We start from the raw sequence: 24,829 nt of genomic DNA on the forward strand, positions 1-24,829 counted from the left end.
AGACACTAAAAAACAGTGTACATTGTCCGGTGTGCAGTGATCCCAATGGAAAAGCTATCGTTCCCACACCTCTGCTGCGTGTGGCTCCCTAAACGCAGAGGGGTCACTTAGACTCCAGGGCATAAATACTGGATCCCACTCCAACAAGGGGAAAGGGAGCGCTTTGGCAAGGGGCGCCATTCCCACACCTCTGCTGTGAGTGAACTCTCTTGACACTGTGGACTCTCTCAGAGGGAACTCTGAGACTCCAGGGAATAAATGCTGGATCCCTCCCCAACAAGGGGAGAGGGAGCGCTTTGGTAAAGGACACGTGGCTAACAATAGTTACAAGATACACAGTTAGAGTGCATAGTAACCAGATGCTGGGGCGCAGTTGCATGCGTTAAAAACGAGGCAAGGGGAGAGATTCAGGTGAGGGAGGATAGGAGCCGAGGAGGAAGACAAAGAATGAAAGTTTGAAATGTTTTATAGAGTTCTGGCTAGACCCGAAGGTATCAGAGCGCTTTACATGAGATAGGACATTGCACCAGAAACATTTTTACATGGCAGTTACTTATTAACATGTACACCCGTCTTATGGGGGGTGCAAAGGTAGAGGGGAGAAGGCGAACATTGAATGCAAATATTGAACACAACGGGTAGGCGAGGAGAACAATGTCTAATGTCCGGCTGGGTAGGTGTCGGCCAAGGGGTGAAACAGAGCCGAACTCCTCTTTGGTTGCAAGAGACAGCTCCACCGGGCATCAGCCAAGGTTGCTCAGGCACCGCAGAAAAATAAAGACAAGTTCTGGTTTCCGCCCAGGAGGCATTGTCAAAAGTTCCCTCAAGAGTATCGGTTAAGGGGGGGTGGGGGGGTATATGTCTGAAATGGAGATCTTGTTAGGGTTGATTGCCTTGGGATAGGTGGTTATGTTAACATAACTCAGTTGCAGGTCCGCAATTAAGGTCAGGCAGCAATCACTGGCGTATCGAAAATTGAGGGGGCCTCCCTGCAAGGTATGTAGAGGGGCCCCCTCCGGGCTCAATTAGGAGCTCTCCAGACAGAGTGCAGTGCAGAGGGGGACCCCATGGAGCTTCGGGCCCCCCTGCACCGCGTGGACTGCGGGGACCTGTGTTACGCCCCTGGCAGCAATGGAGATAAGGACAAGTGTACTGAAGGTGATGAACAGAAGATTAGTGGTGGGGCTATGGAGTAACCAGGATTTAAATGTGTTGGGTTGTGGAACACTTAAAATACTGTTCAAATATGGCCGACTTTTTAGAATTGTTAGATTTTTTGTTATTGAGTTCAGAGTCCTTATCTAGTTTCAGTGGGAGTGTCTGCATGAAACATAGTCCAACTTCACTTTCTAAAACCTGTGCATAGAAAGTCCTCTGTCCCTTTCACTTAGGCAGTGGATCACCATCTTGGGAATAATCAAGCTTGTGGGCTTGGTGGAAGAGTGATTCCCGAAATGGAGGGCTGGATGCAACCACAGACATATAGTCCAGTGACGAGCATGGCGCAGGCACCGAGCGTCCCAAAAACAAATCATCCTCTTTCAATGATTCCACCAGGGACAGACTTGCACAATCTTGCAAGCTCCCTATGTGAGAGCCGAGCGGGCGGCACGCGGCATTCCCCGAACTGTGCCACTGCTGTTACAACCCGTCCTCCAGGAATTACAGGGCAAAATTAGTGCCTGCTGCGCTACAGCCAATCCACGATATCGGGGCACAATTAGTCCCAAGCGCAACTCATCTCCAGGGCGCATCCACAAAAGAGCGCAAAAACTTCAAATATGCGTCTGAAGAGCGCCTGGTGCAGGACAGTTGCTCTAGTAAGGACCAAGGGGCTTGGCCTCAGCCCCAGATCCAGCAAGGCCAACAGAAAACGTCAGCTGTGAGGCAGACAGACAGCGAGGCAGAGGAGCATCAACGTGCGAACAACCACCCTTCTAGGTCCGGGAGGTATGGCTGATCGCAGGTAAGAAGAACAGGTCATAGCAATTTGGCCCCACAACTTTCAGCTACTCACATGGGCCCTGCAGGCATGTGGGGATAGCGGGCTGGCCAGCAGACGCACTCGGTTTCCCCAAACTTGGTGGACACTCCCTGAGTAAACTGTAAATTGATATTTGTATAGCGCACTACTCACCCGCAAGGGTCTCAAGGCGCTTGTACGAATACCGCTGTGGAACCCATCCTGGCTTTCCCTGTGAGGTGTCCACTCCTGGGCACCCCCAAGGTGGAGGCCAGGCATCCTTAGCGTTGTGGGTTTGTACATTCTTCCGGAGTGATCCAGACTCTCAGTCAGTGGAGATCTTCCTTCCTGGAAATGAGCACGGTCTCAAAAATCTCTTCAGAAATAGTCTGATCCTCTTTACAATAGTTTCCCCGAGTAGTGCTGGTTGTATGGCAGGACAAATTCAGGGATATTTTACGAATAATCTATCCCAAGTCCAGGAGCCTCTCTTAGGAGCTCCGTCTCGGTGGCCAGCAAATCCTACCTGCCTGCATTCCACAGAACCTCAAGGGCCTTACACACCTTCTCTTTCAAAGTCATCACGCAACATGGTGAAGTAACTTTATTTTCTGCCCTGTTTTACATTTCTCCTTGATAAATTGGTGCCTGGTATGTGCACCCCACCTATCTTGAAAGACCATGGAGCCTCTAAAGGAAAATTCGTTCTCTAGGTAAAGATAATGTGGCCGAATTTTGCAAAAATGTTCTTGTGGGAGGACCCACAAACTCCATAGAGCAATTACAGCTCACTTGTTCGCTATCTGTGTTTGAATTGGGTACCAGCCCTCACCACTGATAGACATTACCAGATGCAACTGTGCATTGCACCATGGTACAGGGGTGCCTGACTTGGAGCTAGGCTGCCGAAATGGCACCAACACAGGGAGAAAGGACAGGTATGTCCCATATTGCTTAAATATGGTGCATTTCTGCCCTTTCACTTTGGCGTATGGCAGTGCAGCAAGGAGACTCGCTGCACTCCCCTACGCGAAAATCCCATGAATGAGGACCTTAGCTTGTGCTGCATTTTGTCACACAGAAAACAAAAATGTTGAGAATTGTTTCCCTGATTTTTTTTAAACATCTCTTATCAATGTTCACTGTGTCAAGACAGCTGAAAAATACACGAATGTCCGTATGGCTTTATGTTTTGTAACTTTTACTTAAAACCCTTATTCATCTTTGCTGAAATTCTTTCCTCGTGTCTCCGCAGGGGTCCTCTGTGACGATGAAGATATACATAAATACTATCGATTGTACCTGCCCCAGACGGTGGCCGTCACAGTTCAGGAAGGCCTGTGCGTCCTCATTCCCTGCCAGTTCACCATCGAGCCGACGGAGGAGGCAGAAGAGAGACCCCGCGGATACTGGTTCATTGAGGGTGACGACTGGGACGGCCCGGCCGTGGCTTCAAACGATGGAACCAGAGCGATCCGCGAGGACACCAGAGGCCGCTTCAAGCTGGCGGGAGATGTGAAGAGGAGGGACTGTTCACTCAGGATCGATGACGTCAGCACACGGGATACGGGCACATACTACTTCCGATATGAGCACAGTAGAAGCTCGAGAATAAAATATAATTATGATGTTTATCCGCTGCGCGTTACGGTTGTAGGTGAGTCACGTCTGAACTTCTCTCTGGTTGTAAATTGATTTCAGAGTCCAGTCTCGCATACTGAGATGTAGGTCACCTATAGAAGACGGAATTCAGACATGTTAACTGAATGTTTTGTGGCCAATGTAAGCCACACAGAGAGAGGCTGATGCTATAATGTGCTATTGTTTCTAGGTGAAGATGGAAAGATAAAAGCACATGATTGGTGATGCTAGATCTTACCTTTTAAATGCGGAAAGACAGGCAAAGCACTTCTTACACATGCTATTACTCACCAAAGAGTATAATTGACGAAAGCGCACAGGATACTGGGATTGGTATGGAGGTTACAGATGGCGCTATCACCATGGAGTGTAATACAGTCAAGCATTTATCACACAAAACACGTTTATAGACTGCAGAAGTCACTGTTTATCGAGTTCATTCAGACACGGGCCGCAGTTTTAAAATGGCAAAAAATTCCATTTGGACCTTTATTCGCCAATAGCGCCTACCAGGAGGAGGGCAGAATCTGCACAAGCTTAGTTTTAAACAAGACAGTTGTCATGGTTTCATCTAATGTCACACTATGGAGCTAGGTCCTGAGACGTGGGGTAGGCTGGACCCTTTGAATATCTATAAACAACAACAATTGCCTACTCCACTTTTGCTTACAGTCACTATAAACAAACAAAAAATAATCCTTAGTTTGTTTGGGTACCTTTATTTTAACCTTTTGACTTTTTTCTATAACTTCATATTCATATTTAAACATTTTCATATGTGAGAAAGAAACTAATACGTTCTACACGAACTGACATATATACATAAAAAAACTGTACAAACAATTATACATACTCTATATACATTTAATTTCTACATTAAACCACACAATGCAAAAAGACAATTAATACAGTTCATGAAGCTTTTATTCGGTGCAAATGTATGACCATGAAAGCACAAGGTAAACAGTAAATACATCATGTTTGAAAATAGATTTCCCACTGTCACTGTACTTGACAATAGTAGTACAATCACTGTGTCCTACATGTACGGAACCATTATTTCGGACACATAATTCGCCTTTGACTGGTAGTACTGAAATAGCAGGTAAGTCTGGAGTGGAATCAGACTGAACATTCAGGACCATGAAATTCGAAGAATAATTACCTAAGTTGTAAACTTCATTTTCTAGATCTAACCCTGTTCTGTGGGGAAGACCTTGCTTGTCTGGAAAACATGTACTGTTAAGAAAAGACATATCTGTTGAGGATGACGTTAACGTGGACCATGCTCCACACGAACCATTATGTGAAAATGGATAAGGAAAGAGTGGCAGAACTCCCTTCGGTGTCTGGAAAGGGGGGAGTCGACCACACACCCAACAATTAGTGGCATTGCTGGTCTGGTGTGAATAATGTAACATGCGGATAAAAGAATTGTTACGCATAGCGAGGCGGTAAGAGAGTTCATGAGGAGGCAGATCACTAAACGTGTGCTCTACTGTAACATTAGAAGACTTATTTACATGAGAAACTGGGAAATACAGATAAAACGCATAACTGGTGCAGGAAATCATAATACTGAGAAATAATATGAAACTTAGAAAAACGATACATCGGATTGAGTTTTGACTAACTCTCTCGCTATGGGGGTCTATTTTATACATGTCAGAAACCGGTCTAACCGTTTCACCTAGGGGAGGACTTAGACAATCAAACTGGCTGACTTATTTTACTAGACCTTAACTTCAATTTATACTCCTGTTGCGGAGTTGTCTCTAACGGGGAGGGTACAGTATCAGTGTCTTTTGCGGGACAGTCCTTAAGAATAGTACTTTGGCAGTCTTTAGAATCCTCGGAAATGTTCTTTGAGACAGGTTTCAGTCCATAAAACTTTTTAATATGCGAAAGATGCACCCAGCCTTTGCGTCCCTCCAACTTCACGGCTGTACGGGTGGCGAGGAGGACCTGTCGGGGCTCCTTCCAGCGAGGCTCCAGTGGACTTGAACGATCGAAATTTCGCACTAGGACCATGGATCCGGGAACGATTTCATGCGGTGCCACCTCGGTATTGTCTGGAAATGCGGCGGCAACCTGTGAACGACAAGAGTTGAGGGCAGACATCAAGGAAGCTAGGTAATCTGTCAGCATATTACTTGAAACATCGGTAATACTTCGGGGTCTAGGTGTACCCCACATGTTAGGGGGGCGGCCGAAAACGACCTCATACGGGGACAGACCTGATCTGGAATGTGCGACCATGCGCATGTAAAACAGAGCAACTGGCAGAGCTACTAGCCAGTCTACACCTTTCTCTTGACAAACTTTTGCAATGCGGATTTTCAAAGTCTGGTTATGTCTCTCTACGAGACCGGCTGCTTCAGGATGGCGTACACAATGGAACTTCCACTGGTACCCTAACAAAAGGGAAACATGCTTCATGAGTTCAGATGAGAATGGCTGGCCGTTGTCAGAATATACGACCCTAGGGAGTCCATAACGGGGGAAGAACTCACGAACCAACTGCTTGGCAGTGGTCGCGGCTGTGTAATCTGGGACTGGATATGCCTCCGTCCACCTGGACAAAGCGCATACAACTACGAGGACATACTTAAAACCTCGACATCGCTCCATCTGAATGTAATCCATTTGGAGGACTTCAAAAGGGTGGTCAGGGGGCTGGAATCCACCTTGTTCCACCGGGACACTTTTACCTGGATTAAACTGACAACATATCATACAGGTACGGACTTTCTGCTTGGCTGCAGCTCGTAAATGCTTGTTGAACCAAATATTCTGGATACTGTCTAACATAGCTTTTTCTCCTAAATGTGCTGGACTATGTGCGGTATTGATAATGACTTGAACCATAGAGTCGGGGAGAAACCATGTGGCTCTGCCCTTCGTTACCCATCCCTGATCTGTCTGGACCCCTCCTTGTTCGGACCATTTCTTAATTTCATCGGGAGTAGCATGTAACTGGATATCTATGACATCTTGTGTAGGGTCTTTAACTGTCATACATGTAGTCGGATCTGGAGTGTGTGTCTGTGTCGGATTAACTGAAATGCCTGGTGTCTGAGCTGTAAGCTTGGCTGTGCGATCTGCTAGATCATTACCTTGAGAAATAGTGTCAGTAACTTTCGTATGTGCTTTGCACTTCATGATAGCAATGGATGTCGGTAAATGTATGGCATCTAACAGAGCTTGAATAAGGAGACCATGCTGAATCTTGGTTCCATGAGAAGTCATGAAACCTCTCTCCTGCCAGAGCACTCCAAAGTCGTGTACGACTCCAAATGCGTAACGTGAATCTGTGTAAACATTAACTTTCAGGTTCTTAGCGTGTATGCAGGCTTGAGTCAGAGCAACTAGCTCTGCTGCTTGAGCAGACAGGGTGTCAATACGGTGTGTCTCTATAACTTCGGTGTCAGTAGTCACTGCATACGCGGCGACTAGTTCTCCTGTATTTGTTCTCATGCATGAACCATCCACATAAAGTGTCAGGTCGGGATCTGGTAATGGAATATCTGTCAGATCTTGTCTTGGCTTTGTCATGATGTTAACTACTTCCACACAGTCGTGTGTGGCAGAATTCGAAGTAACTGATGGTAACAGTGTGGCAGGATTTAAAACGTTGCAGCGTCTGATCTCTATGTGTGGCTGGAACAGTGTCAATTCATAACCTGTTAAACGTGCAATCGTCAAGTGCTGAGTTTGTGTTCGGTTCAAAAGAACTTCCACGGAGTGTGGAACTTGTACTGTCAGGGAGTGTCCTAACACTATGGAATCACTTTGTCTGATAGCTAGTGCTGTGGCTGCAACTGACTTGAGGCACGCAGGCAGAGCCTGGGCTACAGGATCTAATGTGCTCGAAAAATAAGCACAAGGCTTGTATTGTCCTGCTTGATCTTATGTGAGGACAGATAATGCTGTACCTTCGCGTTCTGTGACGAAAAGTGTAAAAGACTTACTGTAGTTCGGTGTAGCTAGAACTGGGGCTTGACATAGGGCTTTCTTTAACTCATTGAAACTAAGTGTATGTTCAGATGTCCAAGGGAGGACAGTCGATACGGCTGCCTCCTGTGTCGTTAACTGTATCAGTGGTTTGGCTAGAAATGCATACTGAGGAATCCATTGTCTGCAATAAGAAGTAAGGCCGATAAAAGCACGTACCTCCTTCTGGGTCTTGGGCTGAGGAAGACTCGCTATTAACTGGATACGGTCTGGTGTCAACTGCCTACCCCTCTTGGACAGTAAGTGTCCTAAGTAGACCACTTGCTGGACACAGAATTGAAGCTTCGAAGGGGACACCTTGTGTCCCATCTCGGCTAGGAAATACAAGACTGTAAGGGATGCTCGCTCGCAAGCACGTTCAGAACGGGCTGTGATCAGTAGATCATCGACATACTGGAGCAGGGCAGTGTCAGTTGGCATGTGAATGTTGTCTAGTTGTCTCTTGAGTGCTTGACTATAAATACTAGGACTTTCTGTGAAACCTTGAGGAGCTCGTGTGAACATATAGCTCCTTCCATTTAAACAAAATCCGAAAAGAAACTGGCTGTCTGGATGAATGGGGACACTGAAAAACGCATTCTTGAGGTCTATGACAGTGAAAAATGAGGCTTCAGAATCAATGGCTGTCAATAGGGAAGAGATATCTGGGACAACTGGGTACTGGGGAATAATACATTTATTAAGCTCTCGGAGATCAATCACTAATCGATATACTGGAGGTGCATTTGGATCAGTACGTTTCATGACAGGAATGATCGGAGAATTGCATACATTGGAGTCAGTTTCTACAATTACTCCTTGAGCCATGAGCTCGTAAATAATTTTGGATAAGGCTGCTACAGCCTCAGGTGGCAATCTGTACTGTCTGATTCGTGGCAGGACTACACCTGGCTTGAGAGTCACACGATGGGGTGTGATTTGCATAAAACCAACATCAGTTGGACCTTGCGCCCATAGATGCTGCGGAACATTGGACAATCTGGGATCAAAATCTCGTAATACATAGTGACCCTTGAAGTCACGTAGGAACAATCGTATTCCCTCTGGGGAACAGCATATAACTGCACCTAACTCTTTCAGTGTCTTAATGCCTAATAGATTTTCTGGACATGACTTAGTAAGTAACAGATCAGTAGTGCGGGACAACGGACCTACTTCTAGAGTAACTGGCTTTGATATTTCATTTACAATAGGTTTTCCTGAAAATCCAAGGGAAACATTTCTAGAGCCTGAGAGCGGAGCCCCTGGAACTTCGGCGTGACTTATAGTGGTCCTACTTGCCCCTGTATCAATCAGAAACTTTCTGTCTTTCCCTAATACTTGACTATGAACATAGGGACCTTCTTGATCTACAGGTATCTCGATGAGAGGCAAGCCTACCTCCCTCTCTAGGCTGTTTCATGAATATGGCTGATACTCTGGATACTCGGACTGTGCATACTGGTACATCTGCTGTGTAACATGCTGTGTTGCAGCAATAGGCTGCGGTGCTGTAACTGTCTGTGATGCATTCTGTGACTGAGGAGTCTGTGTAACTTGTTCTTGTCTCGGCGGACGTGGTCTTTCTTTAGTCTTACCGTTAGCTATGTTGTGTTTCAGAACTGCACACTCGTTTATAAAATGACCTGGCTGTTTACAATAATTGCAGTTTCCTTTAACGGGAGCTGCAGGATGACTGGCTTGATTCGGACCCCTCTTCTGACTGTCTTGAGGAACAGATTGTGCAACTAGTACTTTCATTTTCGTGTCTTTCATACGTTTTCTCTCGTGATCTTGCTCTTCTCTGATTCTATTCTGGTGATATTGAAGCATCTGTAACATTTGGGACGGGGTATTAGCTTGCCAGGTACTTTCGACTTTCAAAACTCGATTCTTAATTTGTGGACTTGAATTCTCGACTAATTTAGTAACAAAAAGATGAGGGTATGATTCGCTACTTGTCTTGAGGCCACTGTTTATGGTAAAACATTTCTCAAATCTGGAATAATAATCACTAATATCTTCATCTTGTTTCTGTTTACAGGCTGAGATTGCATCCCAGTCTTCTTTTCTAGTTGTCAATAACCTAGGCAAAACTTGTATTAATAATTCTGGTAATTCTTTACATTTATCTCCAAGACCGGTACCTGGTACTCGTGCCTTGTCTTCGGCTTCTAGAACTGCCCAATCGATCTTTTTCTCTCCCACCTCCCATTCTTTTTCTTTGAGTTTCTCATATACCCCTGCGGGCAACAAGACTTTTAACATTTTAATGATATCTGGATACGTGTATTCTCCCATACGGAGCATGTCTTTTAATTCTCGGTGGAACCCTGCTGGATCTTTGTCATGACAGGGAATTAACTTTTTCATCTCTAAGAGTTCCATCTTTGTAATCGGGGTGTAAACAAACACTCGTTGCATTTCACCACCCTCTGTCTTAACTGGATGCACTTCTCGTAACGGATTCTGTCTGTCTATGTAAAAGGGTTTACTTTCTGGGGGTGAGACATGAACAAAATGTGGGTTCAGAAACGTTCTATATTTGTGGCGCTGTTCTAGAATGACACTAATTAAATCGGTACCTAAACCTTTCCATTTATACTGGAGTAACTCGTTCAGGACATCGTGTAACGGACCTGGATCAGAATGTTGATCCTCATACAATGTAATGAGGTGCTGGATCATATACATACCCACCAGTCGTTGCTCGGCTGGGGGCATTTTCAGAAACATTTGTGCCACTATTTCGTCTGGAAAAGTGGTAGAATCAGTAATCCATCGGACTGCTGATCGGACTAGTTCTTGTTCATGCATAGTACTTAACTCGCTATAACCGATTCGTGACTTCAGAATGTGATCGGTAGCTTGAAATACTTGTTCTAGAGAACCTTGTTCTGGTGTTGGACGATGGAAAGTTGACTTGTGTTCTAGGCGCAAATGGCGATCTGGAAATCTAGATTTTCCTACATACGCTATTCTGTCGGGATTCTCGTCCTCTACCTCTTCAGTATCAGAGTTACTTTCTTTCTCGCTTACTCGTGTTTCTTTGCGTTGTTCATGTATCCTTATTATTTCTTTACGAATCTTCTTGTACATATTCTCTATACTACTGATGGTCTTATGCTTACCCTCGGCTATGTTATCACTCCACTTTGTCAGGACTTTCATTTCGGCCGGATCTTTGGTCGCATAATCTTGTTCCCTTATTAGACAATTAATCAGAAACTTTAATAGCATGAGCTGAACTTCAACTTTTCTTTGGCACATGACGTCACTAATACTTTCTGGATCATTCCCTGTACGGATGAAACGATATATTCTGTCTAGATCTTCTTTCATATCTGGTAGGGTGACTAGATACTCGGTCACCTTTCTCACGCGTAATGAATATAAAACCATATTATCCTCGCCTGGGACTGGATCATAGCCACATTCGGTAAGGGCTTTTCTTATTTCTGCAACAGACTGATATCTGGGCGTGCGCTGTGACGCCTGTGCATGCAATTCGGCTAACGTTAAACGCTTGTGTGGCGGCGGGGTTCCTGGAAGACCTCCCCCTGCGGCCCCTAAACTAGAATCGTCTACTGATGCTCTTCGTCCTGGCAGAGTGGGAAATGGAAATGCAGGCTGGACTTGTATGGCGGGCTGGACCGGGGGTACCGTAACAGGTACTCCGGTGTCTGGAGGAGCGGGAAGTGCCTGATTTACAGGGACTGGCGGAGCAGGAACAGGATTTGCATATTCTGGGACTGTGTCGTCCAAATAGGACGAAATGAAAATATCAGCTGCGGTCGGTTTGTGACGTAGCTTGGTCGGAACTAATGGTGGCGGGAAATTACTGAATGCCTCTGGGGTCGCTTTTGGCAAGCCCTCGGCAAGAAGAGGATACATACCCTTAATGAGGGCGTTCCTCTGTCTGTCTGACTGTTCGGTTTTAACTCGTTCACCTATCTCGATTAATTCCTTTTCCTGGGCTCGTTCTAAGGATTCTCGACTTATTTCTGACTTTCTGATTTCTTTTTCGGTTCTTTTATGAGATTCTTTGCGCCATAACTCAATGGCATCTTTCTGTGACTGTCTGGCTTTCTTTTTCCATAATGCCTCTTCTACTCTCATGATGCACTCGGCATCCCACGTACCTGATACGGGCCATCTATACTTTTCTTCTAACTCCTTGGTATACTCTACCCATAAATCTAGATACAATATGGCGCTTATGCCATGTTTCTGATACATAAAATGACCTGGACTGTCCCTAGGCGGGACAGGAACTGCTTCTTCTAGCAGACCCTTTCTTGTTTTTAACAGACGTAATCTCGAAAAGAGGGACATTGCAAACTTGAATCTGAACACAATACAATACACGAGGAACAATAACAATTGAGAAAACAATTCAGGCATACCACGACATTGAAAATACATTGAATAACATTATGAAGCAACAGTTCGGACAGAATACTACCTGGAACACTGAGAACAGAAACACATGAATTTCTCGAGAACGGAACAGACTAGAATTACTGGATGCGCTGCTGATACAGCACGGAACATACCGGTCCCATAAAGGGACGCATCAAGACCCGTATCCACCTAGGTGAACACTTCGTTTCAGATCTGCGTACCCAGACCCATCGGACCAGAGACAATTTAGATTGACCCTGTCTAGATACTACCCCAGTAACGGTACTCACCGGGCAGCAAGAACGGAAGGCCTCGGACTAGACTGGACTGCTTCGACGCCGGACGGACGAACTTCGGACTTCTGTTACGGGTGGGCCTCCGGATACCTCGGACCTTGGACTCTCTGCATGGGCTCTGGTCGGGACTCGCCGCGTTCCTCCACCGCCTCGTCTGGATGCTGGACCGCCACCTCCGTCTCCTCCGTGGGCCTGAGGGATACTTGAAGCAGAAATATCTGCACGTGCACGGTATGGTTCCGTCACGGCTGCAGAGGGTCAGGGGGCCGGCGTGGCTTCACCGGCGCGTGGGGAAAGGGCAAGTCCCTATTCGGGCGCCATTATGTGGTAAATAAATATATAATACCTCTATTTTTGAATGGATAAATGAATAACAGATAGCTCAATAAATAAGAGTCAAGATTCGAGGTAGTAGGAGTTTTGCAGGTTTATTACAGCATAAAGGACAGGAACAGGACAACCTGCACAGGAATAGGATGGCAGCGCTGCCGGGGGCAGGATCGGAATCGGCGTAACATTTAATAACAGTGCACGATCATATATACTAAAACAGTTGCATTACAATACATACGATAGGCGGAGCAGTGGGTGTGGTCAATAGCAGTCGCGAAAGATAAGGGTGAAAGTAGGTGTAACAGGGCGTATACATAGACATGTGATGCAAACGTAACAGAATATGTCATAAATGGGGTGGAGACATGGAGGGGGCTACCTAAGGAGCCGGGACCTCTAACCTGGTGGTGCGCGCAAACTGGCAATGACGTGTTACTAGGAGAAGCTGGGGGCTACGAACTCTGTGCTAGGAGCAGAGACTGAAGTCTGGAGAGTCAGGGCGACATGTACCTAAGCAGTATCTAGTATCTGATGTTTAGAGAACATGTTGATAGAATCCAAAAGTTATCGGGGTAAAGGCGAACAGACTCTAAGACTGGAGCATGCATTATTCTACATGTAGTGCGTGATGAAGAGTATTAAATGATCATTAATACAGTATTTCTCTTACATGGAGACATAAAGGCTAGACAATGACGGAAACTATTGATGCAGTTCAGTAGCTTTAGGAATGCAGAGAAGGAGGACTGAACTGATAACTGGAATCATAACATACTCTTGGCAGACTCAGAGGCAGAGCCAGGCTGAGCCGGACACTGCAAGGCAGGAAGTAAGTGAAGGGTCGAGGATACAGGTGGGGGCTGTATCGCTCCTCAGCGAGGCTCAGGAGACAGGAGCTGAATCTGGTGTCCAGGCCCTTTTGAGGCCTAGAAACGGGGACTTTACAATGAAATAACGTGCACACTGAGAAACGTGGCAACGTAGCTTTACATAGGCCTGATATTCGTAGTATTCACGAGAACTGGAAACTGGCATACTAGAGATGGACACAACTGTAATTGCGTCTTTAATCGATCATGGGGAATACATATGCATATCAATCATGCACACATAACATATGATGGATGACACGTAGGGACACAGAACATGGCAAAATTTACTTTTCCACAGATACAATGGAAACACTTCTCCTGTGACAAATGAGTTATAAAACAGTATAGTAGATAATGATCCAGAGGCTAATTTACGCTTTCTGTCTGCAAATCCAAGAAAGGTATTTTTCATTTCAATCTTAGTAATATTGGATACTGCAGATGGGTCATTAACAATATTAACACCATAAATTTCCGAAAAACAGACAACAACATATTTAATCCATGGGATCGCTAAAAATTTGTCCATTAAAAGGCAATCCTCAATAACTGATCTGTTAAAGGCCTTCTCTTCCCTTAGCCAGATGGAACGCCAAACCATCAGAGGCCTAAGGGATAACAAATCACCTAAAAAGTGGATATTAAGCTCTCGATGGGTTAATTCATTAGAGGTTGAGACAGGTAGGCACAGAAGCTTTTTTAAAAAGTAATTTTCTTCAATTTGTAAGCTGTCATGACATTTTGCAAGGTTTTTCGAGAAAATCACGACACATTACACCAATTAAGGACAATGTAAGAATCAATCTGAAGAAAGAGAGGAGATTGGTCAATTTAATGATCAGGCACTGGTCGGTTTTCACTCGATGTTCCTACTCTTTCCTTCTCTAAGCGAATCTCCTCTCTTTCTTCAGTTTTCACACGCTAATGTTCCCTGTTGCCGACTATCGCCGGATTTAATTTTGCCTACGTGTTGCGTGTTGATAATTACGCACTATCACGGCGATTAAATCCAGCGATATGGAAATGTGCGATGTGCTTTTATTATCACACATCTTGTTAATATGCCCCCTTGTTTGTTAAAGTTAAAAAACCTTCAAAGAACTTTCATGAATCCGTACATTTTGTACTATTAATTGATTTCCGAGCACAGGTGCTTAAGGGAACAGTTACATGGTACATTAGGGGCGGTGCTCCATCATGTTTCAGATTCCATAGTGCCTCAACACTTGGCCACGAAGCACTTTACTTTACTGTAGTCCTCCACCTTCTTGGGTGGAACGATCAAGGCGGATCATTCCCTACATGTCATGAATATGCTACTAGGTTTTTCGGGAGGGGAGACAAATTGCCTCTAGTTTGGAGAAAATACTTAAGTATGCAAAAGAGGAATAACTGTCAGCGATGTAGATTACCAGCAATTAACCCTGTCATGTAGGAATAACTGTCAATTCAATTTGGCTGCGACCTAGTCATGCTAACTTAGGCAAATCTGAAATAGGTAATTGAGGGACTTATACTATTTACTTCTTGGTCTCCCTCATGCAGGGTCTATTGGCTTGAACTGCAGTGCACTAATCTATTTAATTTTAATTTATTTATAACATTTTATATAGCGCGAACATGACCATCCAGGGTATCAGAGTGCTTTACAGTTTATGCAACGAGAGGGATACAATCAAACACCACAGAATCAACAAAGCGAATAATGCACAGTCTTGTAATGTCTGACATGGCTGGTGAGCAAAAAAACTATGGATTTAGGCTAAGATCTCTGTACTGGGGTAATGTATGACATTGTTCTGCATTCTGTCCATCAATTGTTGTTTTTGCATTTGTCACCCCGAGTGAGACGGGTATGCTCAGACATGGGTCACGTGCTCTCCATGCCAAAGGAGACAAGCTATCTGGCTGATGAGGGCTGAAAGCCGGGAACAGGTCCTAAGATGCTTGTTTCCAGTCCAGGGAGGACCTGGCCTGGCAGTTCGGGCTGGACTGTACCCATTGGGCGCTGGGTCAAGACTGATTTGCATATGGCTGGGTCCAAACTGGAATGGCATGGTGAGCAAAAAAAGGATGGATTTAGGCCCATATTTCTGCACTGGGGTGAATGTATGACATTGTTATGCATTCTGTCCATCAATTGTTCTTTTTGCATTTACCACCCAGAGTAGGACGGGTATGCTCAGACGTGGGTCCCGTGCTCTCCATGCCACTGGAGTCAAGCTATCCTGGCTGATTGTTCTTTTTGCATTCTCGTGAGCCAGGCAGCTGTGCCACAAATCCATATCTATGTCCCAGACTCACATGGGGAAGCCTGATTGAGACCGAAATTTCTTCATCAGGAGCCCTTTGACTTCTTTTTTGAAAAGGACAGTCAAAGGGTTCACCCTGACTTCGGGGAGAAGGGAGTTCCAAATCATCTGAGCCATACCTGAGAAGGCTCGATTATAGGTCTTTTTTTTCTTGAATTTTTGTGGTTTGAGCAAAAGGATGTTGGAGCTTCTGCAGGCTCTCGAACCACATGAGAGTTATAGTTTCTGAGCAAGGTATGCCGGGGTCTTGAAGTGGATGGCTTTGTGTGCCATGCATGCAAGTTTTAATTGTATCCAAGCTTCATATGAAAGCCAATTCAGGGCCAGCAAGTCAGGGGAAATTGAGGGCCACCCTGAGAGGAGCCATCTTCACTCTGGGCAAGCCGCAAAGCTTTGCGCTACCATAGTCCAACTGTGGAAAAGTAAATTTTGCCATGTTCTGTGTCCCTACGCCTCATCCATCATATGTTATGTGTGCATGACCAATATGCATATGTTATTCCCCATGTCCGATTAATGACGCAATTACAGTTGTGTCCACCTCTGGTATGTAATTTTCCAGTCCTCGTGAATACTACGAATATCAGGCCTATGTAAAGTAATGTTGCCACGTTTCTCAGTGTGCACGTTATTCCATTATAAAGTCCCCGTTTCCAGGCCTCAAAAGGGCCCGGACCCTGGATTCAGCTCCTGTCTCCTGAAAGCCTCGCAGAGGAGCGATACAGCCCCCACCTGTATCCTCGACCTTTCACTTACTTCCTGCCTCGCAGTGCCCGGTGCAGCTTGGCTCTGCCTCTGAGTCTGCCAAAAGTATGTTATAGTTCCAGGTATCAGTTCAGTCCTCCTTTCTGCATTCCTAAGCTACTGAACTGCATCAATAGTTTCCGTCATTGTCTAGCCTATTCGGCTCCACGTTAGAGAAATACTGTATTAATGGTCATTTAGTATTCTTCATCACGCACTTCATGTAGAATAATGCATGGTCCAGTCTTAGAATCAAGTTAGCTTTTCCCCTCATGACTTCTAGTTTATATCAACATGTTCCCTAAACATCAGATACCAGATAGGGTTTAGGTACATGTCGCTCCGACCCTCCAGACTTTAGTCTCTGCTCCTAACACAGAGTTCGTAGCCCCCAGCTTCTCCTAGTAACACGTCATTGCTAGTTTTCGCGCACCATTAGGTTAGAGGTCCCGGCTCCTTAGGTAGCCCCCTCCTATGTTTCCGCCCATTCATGACATATTCTGTTACGTTTGCACCACATGTCTATGTATACGCCCAGTTACACCTCTTTTTACTATTATCTTTCGCGACTGCTACGCGTCACGCCTTCTGCTCCACCCACTGCTACGCCTACTGCAATGTAATGCTATGTGTTCGCGCTATGTATATATGCCTGTGTTTTGTTATTGAATGTTAGCGCGCGCTCATCCCAGACCAAGCCCCAGCAGCTGCTGGGCCTCTTTTCCCCTGTTGGGCCCCAGTTGTCCTGCTGGGCCCTGTCATTCTGTTCCTATGCAGGTTGTCCTGATCCTGTCCTTATGCTGTAATAAACCTGCAGAAACTCCTACTACCTCGAATCTTGACTCTTATTTTATTGAGCTATCTGTTATGCTATAAGTCTAGTCAAAAATAGGGTATTATTTATTTATTTACCACATAATGGCGCCCGAATAGGGACTTGCCCTTTCCCCACGCGTCGGTGAAGCCACGCCGACCCCCTGACCCTCTGCAGTCGTGACGGAACTCTTCTGCGCAGTGGCAGATATTTCTGCTCAAGTATCCCTCAGGCCCACGGAGGAGACGGAGGAGGCGGTCCAGCATCCGAACGAGACGGTGGAGGAACGCGGCGAGTCCCGACCAGAGCCCAAGCCGAGAGTCCAAGGTCCGAGGTATCCGGAGGCCCACCTGTAACTGAAGTCCGAAGTTCGTCGTCCGTCGTCCAGTCCAGTCCGAGGCCTTCCGTTCCGTGCTGCCCGGTGAGTACCATTGCTGGGGTAGTATCTAGACAGGACCAATTTAAATTGACTCCTGGTCCGTGGGTTGGTGGTGCCCAGACTCACAAACGAAGTGTTCACCTAGGTGGATACGGGTCTTGATGTGTCCCTTGATGGGACCGGTATGTTCCGTACTGTTACAGCAGTGCATCCAGTAACTCTAGTCTGTTCCGTTCTCGAGAAAATCTGTTCTATTTCTGTTCTCAGTATTCCAGGTAATATTCTATTCGAACTGTTATTTATAATGTTCTTCATGTAATTTACTGTTGTGGTATGAGTGCGATGTGATTTCGTGTTTTTATTGTGTATTGTATTGTCCAGATTACAGTTCAGTCATGCCGCTCTTTTCCAAGTTACGTCAGTTAAAAACTAGAAAGGGTCTGTTAGAGGAAGCAGTTCCTGTCCCGCCTAGGGACAGTCCAGGTCACTTTATGTATCAGAAACATGGCATAAGCGCCATATTGTATCTAGATTTATGGGTAGAGTATACCAAACAGTTAGAAGAAAAGTATAGATGGCCCGTATCGGGTACATGGGATGCCGAATGTATCATGCGAGTAGAAGAAGCATTATGGAAAAAGAAAGCCAGACAGTCACAGAAAGATGCCATCGAGTTATGGCGTAAGGAAGCTCATAGAAGAACTGAGAAGGAAGTCAGAAAGTCAGAGTTATGTAGAGAATCCCAGGAACGAGCCCAAGAGAGAGAATTAATCGAGATAGGTGAACAAGTCAAAGCCGAACAGTCAGACAGACAGAGGCATGCCCTTATTAAGGGTATGTATCCTCTTCTTGCCGAAGGTTTGCCAAAAGCGACCCCAGAGGCATCCAGTAATTTCCCGCCACCATTAGTTCCGACTAAGCTACGTCACAAACCGACCGCAGCTGATATTTTTATTTCGTCCTATCTGGACGACACAGTCCCAGAATATGCAAATCCTGTTCGCGCTCCGCTAGTCCCTGTAAATCAGGCACTTCCCGCTCCTCCAGACACCGGAGTACCTGTTACGGTACCCCCGGTCCAGCCTACAGTTCCATTTCCCACTCTGCCAGGACGTAGAGCCTCAGTAGACGACTCTAGTCTAGGGGCCGCAGGAGGAGCTACTCCTCAAACCCCGCCGCCACACAAGCGTTTATCGGCACTCGAATTACATGCTCAAGCATCACAGCGTACTCCTAAAAGTAATAAGTCTGTTACAGAAATCAGGCAAGCCCTTAACGAATGTGTCTATGATCCAGTTCCAGGCGAATATACTATGGTTTTATATTCCTTACGTGTAAGGAGGGTGACCGAGTATCTAGTCACCTTACCGAATATGAAAGAAGATCTAGACAGAATATATCGTTTCATCCGTACAGGGGATGATCCAGAAAGTATTGGCGAGATTATGTCTCAAAGGAAAGCCGAGATCCAGCTCATGATATTAAAGTTCCTGATCAATTGCCTAATAAGAGAACAAGATTACCCGTCTAAAGATTCCGCCGAAATGAGAATCCTGACAAGGTGGAGTGATAATATAGCCGAGGGTAAGCACAAGACCGTCAGTGCCATGGAGAGTATGTACAAGAAAATTCGTAAAGAAATAATAAGGTTACACGACCAGCGTAAAGCAGCACAAGTAAGCGAGAAAGAAAGTATCTCTGATCCTGAAGAGGAAGAGAACGAGAATCCCGCCAGAATAGCGTATGTAGGAAAATCCAGATTTCCAGACCGTCATTTACGCCTAGAACACAAGCCTATTTTTCATCATCCAGCACCAGAACAAGGTTCTCTAGAACAAGTATTTCAAGCTACCGACCACATTCTGAAATCACGAGTCGGTTACAGTGAATTAAGTACCATGCATGAACAAGAACTAGCCCGATCAGCAGTCCGATGGATTACTGATTCTACCACTTTTCCAGACGAAATAGTGGCACAGATGTTTCTGAAACTGCCCCCAGCCGAGCAACGACTGGTGGGTATGTATATGATCCAGCACCTCATTACTCTGTATGAGGGTCAACACTCTGATCCAGGTCCGTTACACGATATCCTGAACGAGTTACTCCAGTATAGATGGAGAGGTCTAGGTACTGATTTAATAAGTGTCATTCTAGAACAACGCCACAAATATAGAACGTTCCTGAACCCGCATTTTGTTCATGTCCCACCCCCAGAAAGTAAATCGTTTTACATAGACAGACAGAATCCGTTACGAGAAGTCCACCCAGTCCAAGGGGCGGGTGGCGTAATGCAACGAGTGTTTGTATACACTCCAATATCAAAGATGGAACTTCTTGAAATGAAGAAATTAATCCCCTGTCATGACAAAGATCCAGCAGGGTTCCATAGAGAATTAAAAGACATGCTCCGTATGGGAGAATACACTTACCCAGATATCATTAAAATGTTAAAGGTCCTGTTACCCGCAGGGGTGTATGAAAAGTTAAAAGAAAAAGAATGGGAGGTGGGAGAGAAAAAGATCGATTGGACAGCTCTAGAAGCTGAAGACAAGGCACGAGTACCAGGTACCGGTCTTGGAGATAAATGTAAAGAATTACCAGAATTATTGATTCAAGTTTTACCCAGATTATTGACAACTAGGAAGGAAGACTGGGATGCAATCTCAGCCTGTAAACAGAAACAAGACGAGGATATTAGCGATTTTTATTCTAGGTTTGAAAAATGTTTTAGTATTAATAGTGGTCTCAAGACAAGTAGTGAGTCATACCCTCATCTTTTCGTTACTAAATTAGTCGAGAATTCAAGTCCGCAAATTAAAAATCGAGTTTTAAAAGTCGAAAGCACCTGGCAAGCAAATACTCCGTCCCAGATGCTCCAGATGCTCCAGTACCACCAGAATAGAATCAGGGAAGAGCAAGAACACGAAAGAAAACGTATGAAAGACACGAAAATGAAAGTGCTAGTTGCACAATCTGTTCCTCAAGACAGTCAGAAGAGGGGTCCAAATCAAGCCAATCAAGCCAGTCATCCTGCAGCTCCCGTTAAAGGGAACTGCAATTATTGTAAACAGCCAGGTCATTTTATAAACGAGTGTGCAGTTCTGAAACACAACATAGCTACCGGTAAGACTAAAGAAAGACCACGTCCGCCTAGACAAGAGCAAGTCTCACAGATTCCGCAGTCACAGAATGCACAACAGACAGTCCCCGCACCGCAGCCTATTGCTGCAACACAGCACGTTACATCGCAGATGTACCAGTATGCACAGTCCGAGTATCCAGAGTACCAGTCATATTCATGAAACAGCCTAGAGAGGGAGGTAGGCTTGCCTCTCATCGAGATACCTGTAGATCAAGAAGGTCCCTATGTTCACAGTCAAGTATTAGGGAAAGACAGAAAGTTTTTGATTGATACAGGGGCAAGTAGGACCACAATTAGTCATGCCGAAGTTCCAGGGGCTCCGCTCTCAGGCTCAAGAAATGTTTCCCTTGGATTTTCAGGAAAGCCAATAGTTAATGAAATATCAAAGCCAGTCACTCTAGAAGTAGGTCCATTGTCCCGTACTACTGATCTGTTACTTACTAAGTCATGTCCAGAAAATCTGTTAGGCATTAAGACACTGAAAGAGTTAGGTGCAGTTATTTGCTGTTCCCCAGAGGGAATACGTCTGTTCCTACGTGACTTTAAGGGTCACTATGTATTACGAGATTTTGATTCGAGATTGTCTAATGTTCCACAGCATTTATGGGCGCAAGGTCCAACTGATGTAGGTTACATGCAAATCACACCCCATCGTGTGACTCTCAAGCCAGGTGTAGTGTTACCCCGAATCAGGCAGTACAGATTGCCACCTGAGGCTGTAGCAGCCTTATCCAAAATTATTGACGAGCTCATGGCTCAAGGAGTAGTTGTAGAAACTGACTCCAATGTATGTAATTCTCCGATCATTCCAGTCATGAAACGTACTGATCCAAATGCACCCCCAGTATATCGATTAGTGATTGATTTACGAGAGCTTAATAAATGTATTATTCCTCAGTACCCTGTTGTTCCAGATATTTCTTCCCTGTTAACAGCTATTGATTCCGAAGCCATGTTTTTCACTGTCATAGACCTCAAGAATGCATTTTTCAGTGTTCCAATTCATCCAGACAGCCAGTTTCTTTTCGGATTTTGTTTAAATGGAAGGAGCTATATGTTTACACGCGCTCCTCAAGGTTTCACAGAAAGCCCTAGTATTTACAGTCAAGCACTCAAGAGACAACTAGACAACATTCACATGCCAACTGACACTGCCCTGCTCCAGTATGTTGATGATCTACTGATCACAGCCCGTTCTGAACGTGATTGCGAGCGTGCATCACTGACAGTTTTGTATTTCCTTGCAGAGATGGGGCACAAGGTGTCACCTTCGAAGCTTCAATTCTGTGTCCAGCAAGTGGTATACTTAGGACACTTGCTGTCCAAGAGGGGTAGGCAGTTGACACCAGACCGTATCCAGTTAATAGCGAGTCTTCCCCAGCCCAGAACCCAGAAGGAGGTACGTGCCTTTATCGGCCTTACTTCTTATTGTAGACAATGGATTCCCCAGTATGCATTTCTAGCCAAGCCACTGATACAGTTAACGACACAGGAGGCAGCCGTATCGACTGTCCTCCCTTGGACATCTGAACATACACTTAGTTTCAACGAGTTAAAGAAAGCCCTATGTCAAGCTCCAGTTCTAGCTACACCGAACTACAGTAAGCCTTTTACACTTTTTGTTACTGAACGCGAAGGTACAGCATTGTCTGTTCTCACACAAGATCAAGCAGGACAATACAAGCCCTGTGCTTATTTTTCGAGCACATTAGATCCAGTCGCCCAGGCGTTGCCTGCGTGCCTCAAGTCAGTTGCAGCCACAGCACTAGCTATCAGACAAAGTGATTCCATAGTTTTAGGACATTCCCTGACAGTACAAGTCCCACATTCAGTAGAAGTTCTTTTAAACCGAACACAAACTCAGCACTTGACAATTGCACGTTTAACAGGTTATGAATTGACACTGTTCCAGCCACACATAGAAATTAGACGCTGCAACGTTCTGAATCCTGCTACACTGTTACCATCAGTTAATTCAAATCCAGACCCACATGATTGTGTGGAAGTAGTTAACATTACGACAAAGCCAAGACAAGACCTGACAGACATCCCGTTACCAGATCCTGACCTGACACTTTATGTGGATGGTTCATGTATGAGAACTAGTACAGGAGAACTAGTCGCCGCGTATGCAGTGACTACTGACACCGAAGTTATTGAGACACACCGTATTGATACCTTGTCCGCTCAAGCAGCAGAGCTAATCGCTCTGACACAAGCCTGTATACATGCCAAGAACCTGAAAGTTAATGTTTACACAGATTCACGTTACGCATTCGGAGTTGTACACGACTTCGGAGTGCTCTGGCAGGAGAGAGGTTTCATGACTTCTCATGGAACCAAGATTCAGCATGGTCTCCTTATTCAAGCCCTGTTAGATGCCATACATTTACCGACATCTATTGCTATCATGAAATGCAAAGCACATACGAAAGTCACTGACATTATTTCCCAGGGTAATGATTTAGCAGACCGCACAGCCAAGCTTACAGCACAGACTCCAGACATTCCAGTAAACATGACACGTACTCCAGATCCGATTACATGTATGACAGTTAAGGACCCTACACAAGATGTCATAGATATACAGTTACATGCTACTCCCGATGAAATCAAGAAGTGGTCTGAACAAGGAGGGGTCCAGACAGATCAAGGATGGTTAACGAAGGGTAGAGCCACATGGTTTCTCCCCGATTCTATAGTTCAAGTCATTATCAATACCGCACATAGTCCAGCACATTTAGGAGAAAAAGCTATGTTAGACAGTATCCAGAACATTTGGTTCAACAAGCATTTACGAGCTGCAGCCAAACAGAAAGTCCGCACCTGTATGATATGTTGTCAGTTTAATCCAGGTAAAAGTGTCCCGGTGGAACAAGGTGGTTTCCAGCCCCCTGACCACCCTTTTGAGGTCCTCCAGATGGATTATATTCAAATGGAGCGATGTCGAGGTTTCAAGTATGTCCTTGTAGTTGTATGCGCTTTGTCCAGGTGGACAGAAGCATATCCAGTCCCAGATTACACAGCCGCGACCACTGCCAAGCAGTTGGTTCGTGAATTTTTCCCTAGATACGGACTCCCTAGAGTCGTATATTCTGATAACGGCCAGCCATTCTCATCTGAACTCATGAAGCACGTTTCCCTTTTGTTAGGGTACCAGTGGAAGTTTCATTGTGTACGCCATCCTGAAGCAGCCGGTCTCGTAGAGAGACATAATCAGACTCTGAAAATCCGTATTGCAAAAGTTTGTAAGGACAAAGGTGTGGACTGGTTAATAGCTCTGCCAGTCGCTTTATTTTATATGCGCATGGTCGCACATTCCAGATCAGGTTTGTCCCCGTATGAGGTCGTATTCGGCCGCCCCCCTAACATGTGGGGTACTCCTAGACCCCGAAGTATTACCGATGTTTCATGTAATATGCTGACAGATTACCTAGCTTCCTTGATGTCTGCCCTCAACTCATGTCGTTCACAGGTTGCCGCCGCATTTCCAGACAATACCGAGGTGGCACCGCACGAGATCGTTCCAGGCTCCCTTGTGATGGTCCGGAATTTCGACAGATCAAGTCCGCTGGAACCACGTTGGAAGGAGCCACGTCAGGTCCTCTTGACCACCCGAACTGCCGTCAAGTTGGAAGGCAGGAAGGGGTGGGTCCACCTTTCTCATGTAAAACTTTTCAATCCATTGAAATCAGTCTCCAAAAACATTTCCAAGGATTTCCAGGATTCGAAAGATTGCCAGAACATTGTTTTAAAGGACTGTCCCGCACAAGACATTATTACAACCCCTCCCTTGTTAGAGAAAACTCCGCAGCAGGAGTATAAGCTCAAATTAAGGTCTAGTAAAATAAGTCAGTCAGTTTGATTGTATAAGTCCTCCCCTAGGTGAAACGGTTAGACTGTTTCTGACATGTATAAAATAGACCCCCATAG

General features: G+C 45.3%; 1 protein-coding gene across 1 annotated transcript in view; it reads left to right on the top strand.

Moving 5' to 3' along the window:
- The window catches only part of LOC144769679 (sialic acid-binding Ig-like lectin 13), a 477,913-nt gene that overhangs the window by 204,408 nt on the left and 248,676 nt on the right, over window positions 1-24,829 (top strand). Inside the window, exon 3 of the mRNA XM_078653872.1 lies at window positions 3,219-3,620. Within this exon, the coding sequence (XP_078509998.1) occupies window positions 3,219-3,620 (402 nt within the window). The remainder of the gene's footprint in view (window positions 1-3,218; window positions 3,621-24,829) is intronic.

The sequence above is a fragment of the Lissotriton helveticus genome, chromosome 7 (genome assembly GCF_964261635.1).
Source record: "Lissotriton helveticus chromosome 7, aLisHel1.1, whole genome shotgun sequence".
NCBI lineage: Eukaryota > Metazoa > Chordata > Amphibia > Caudata > Salamandridae > Lissotriton > Lissotriton helveticus.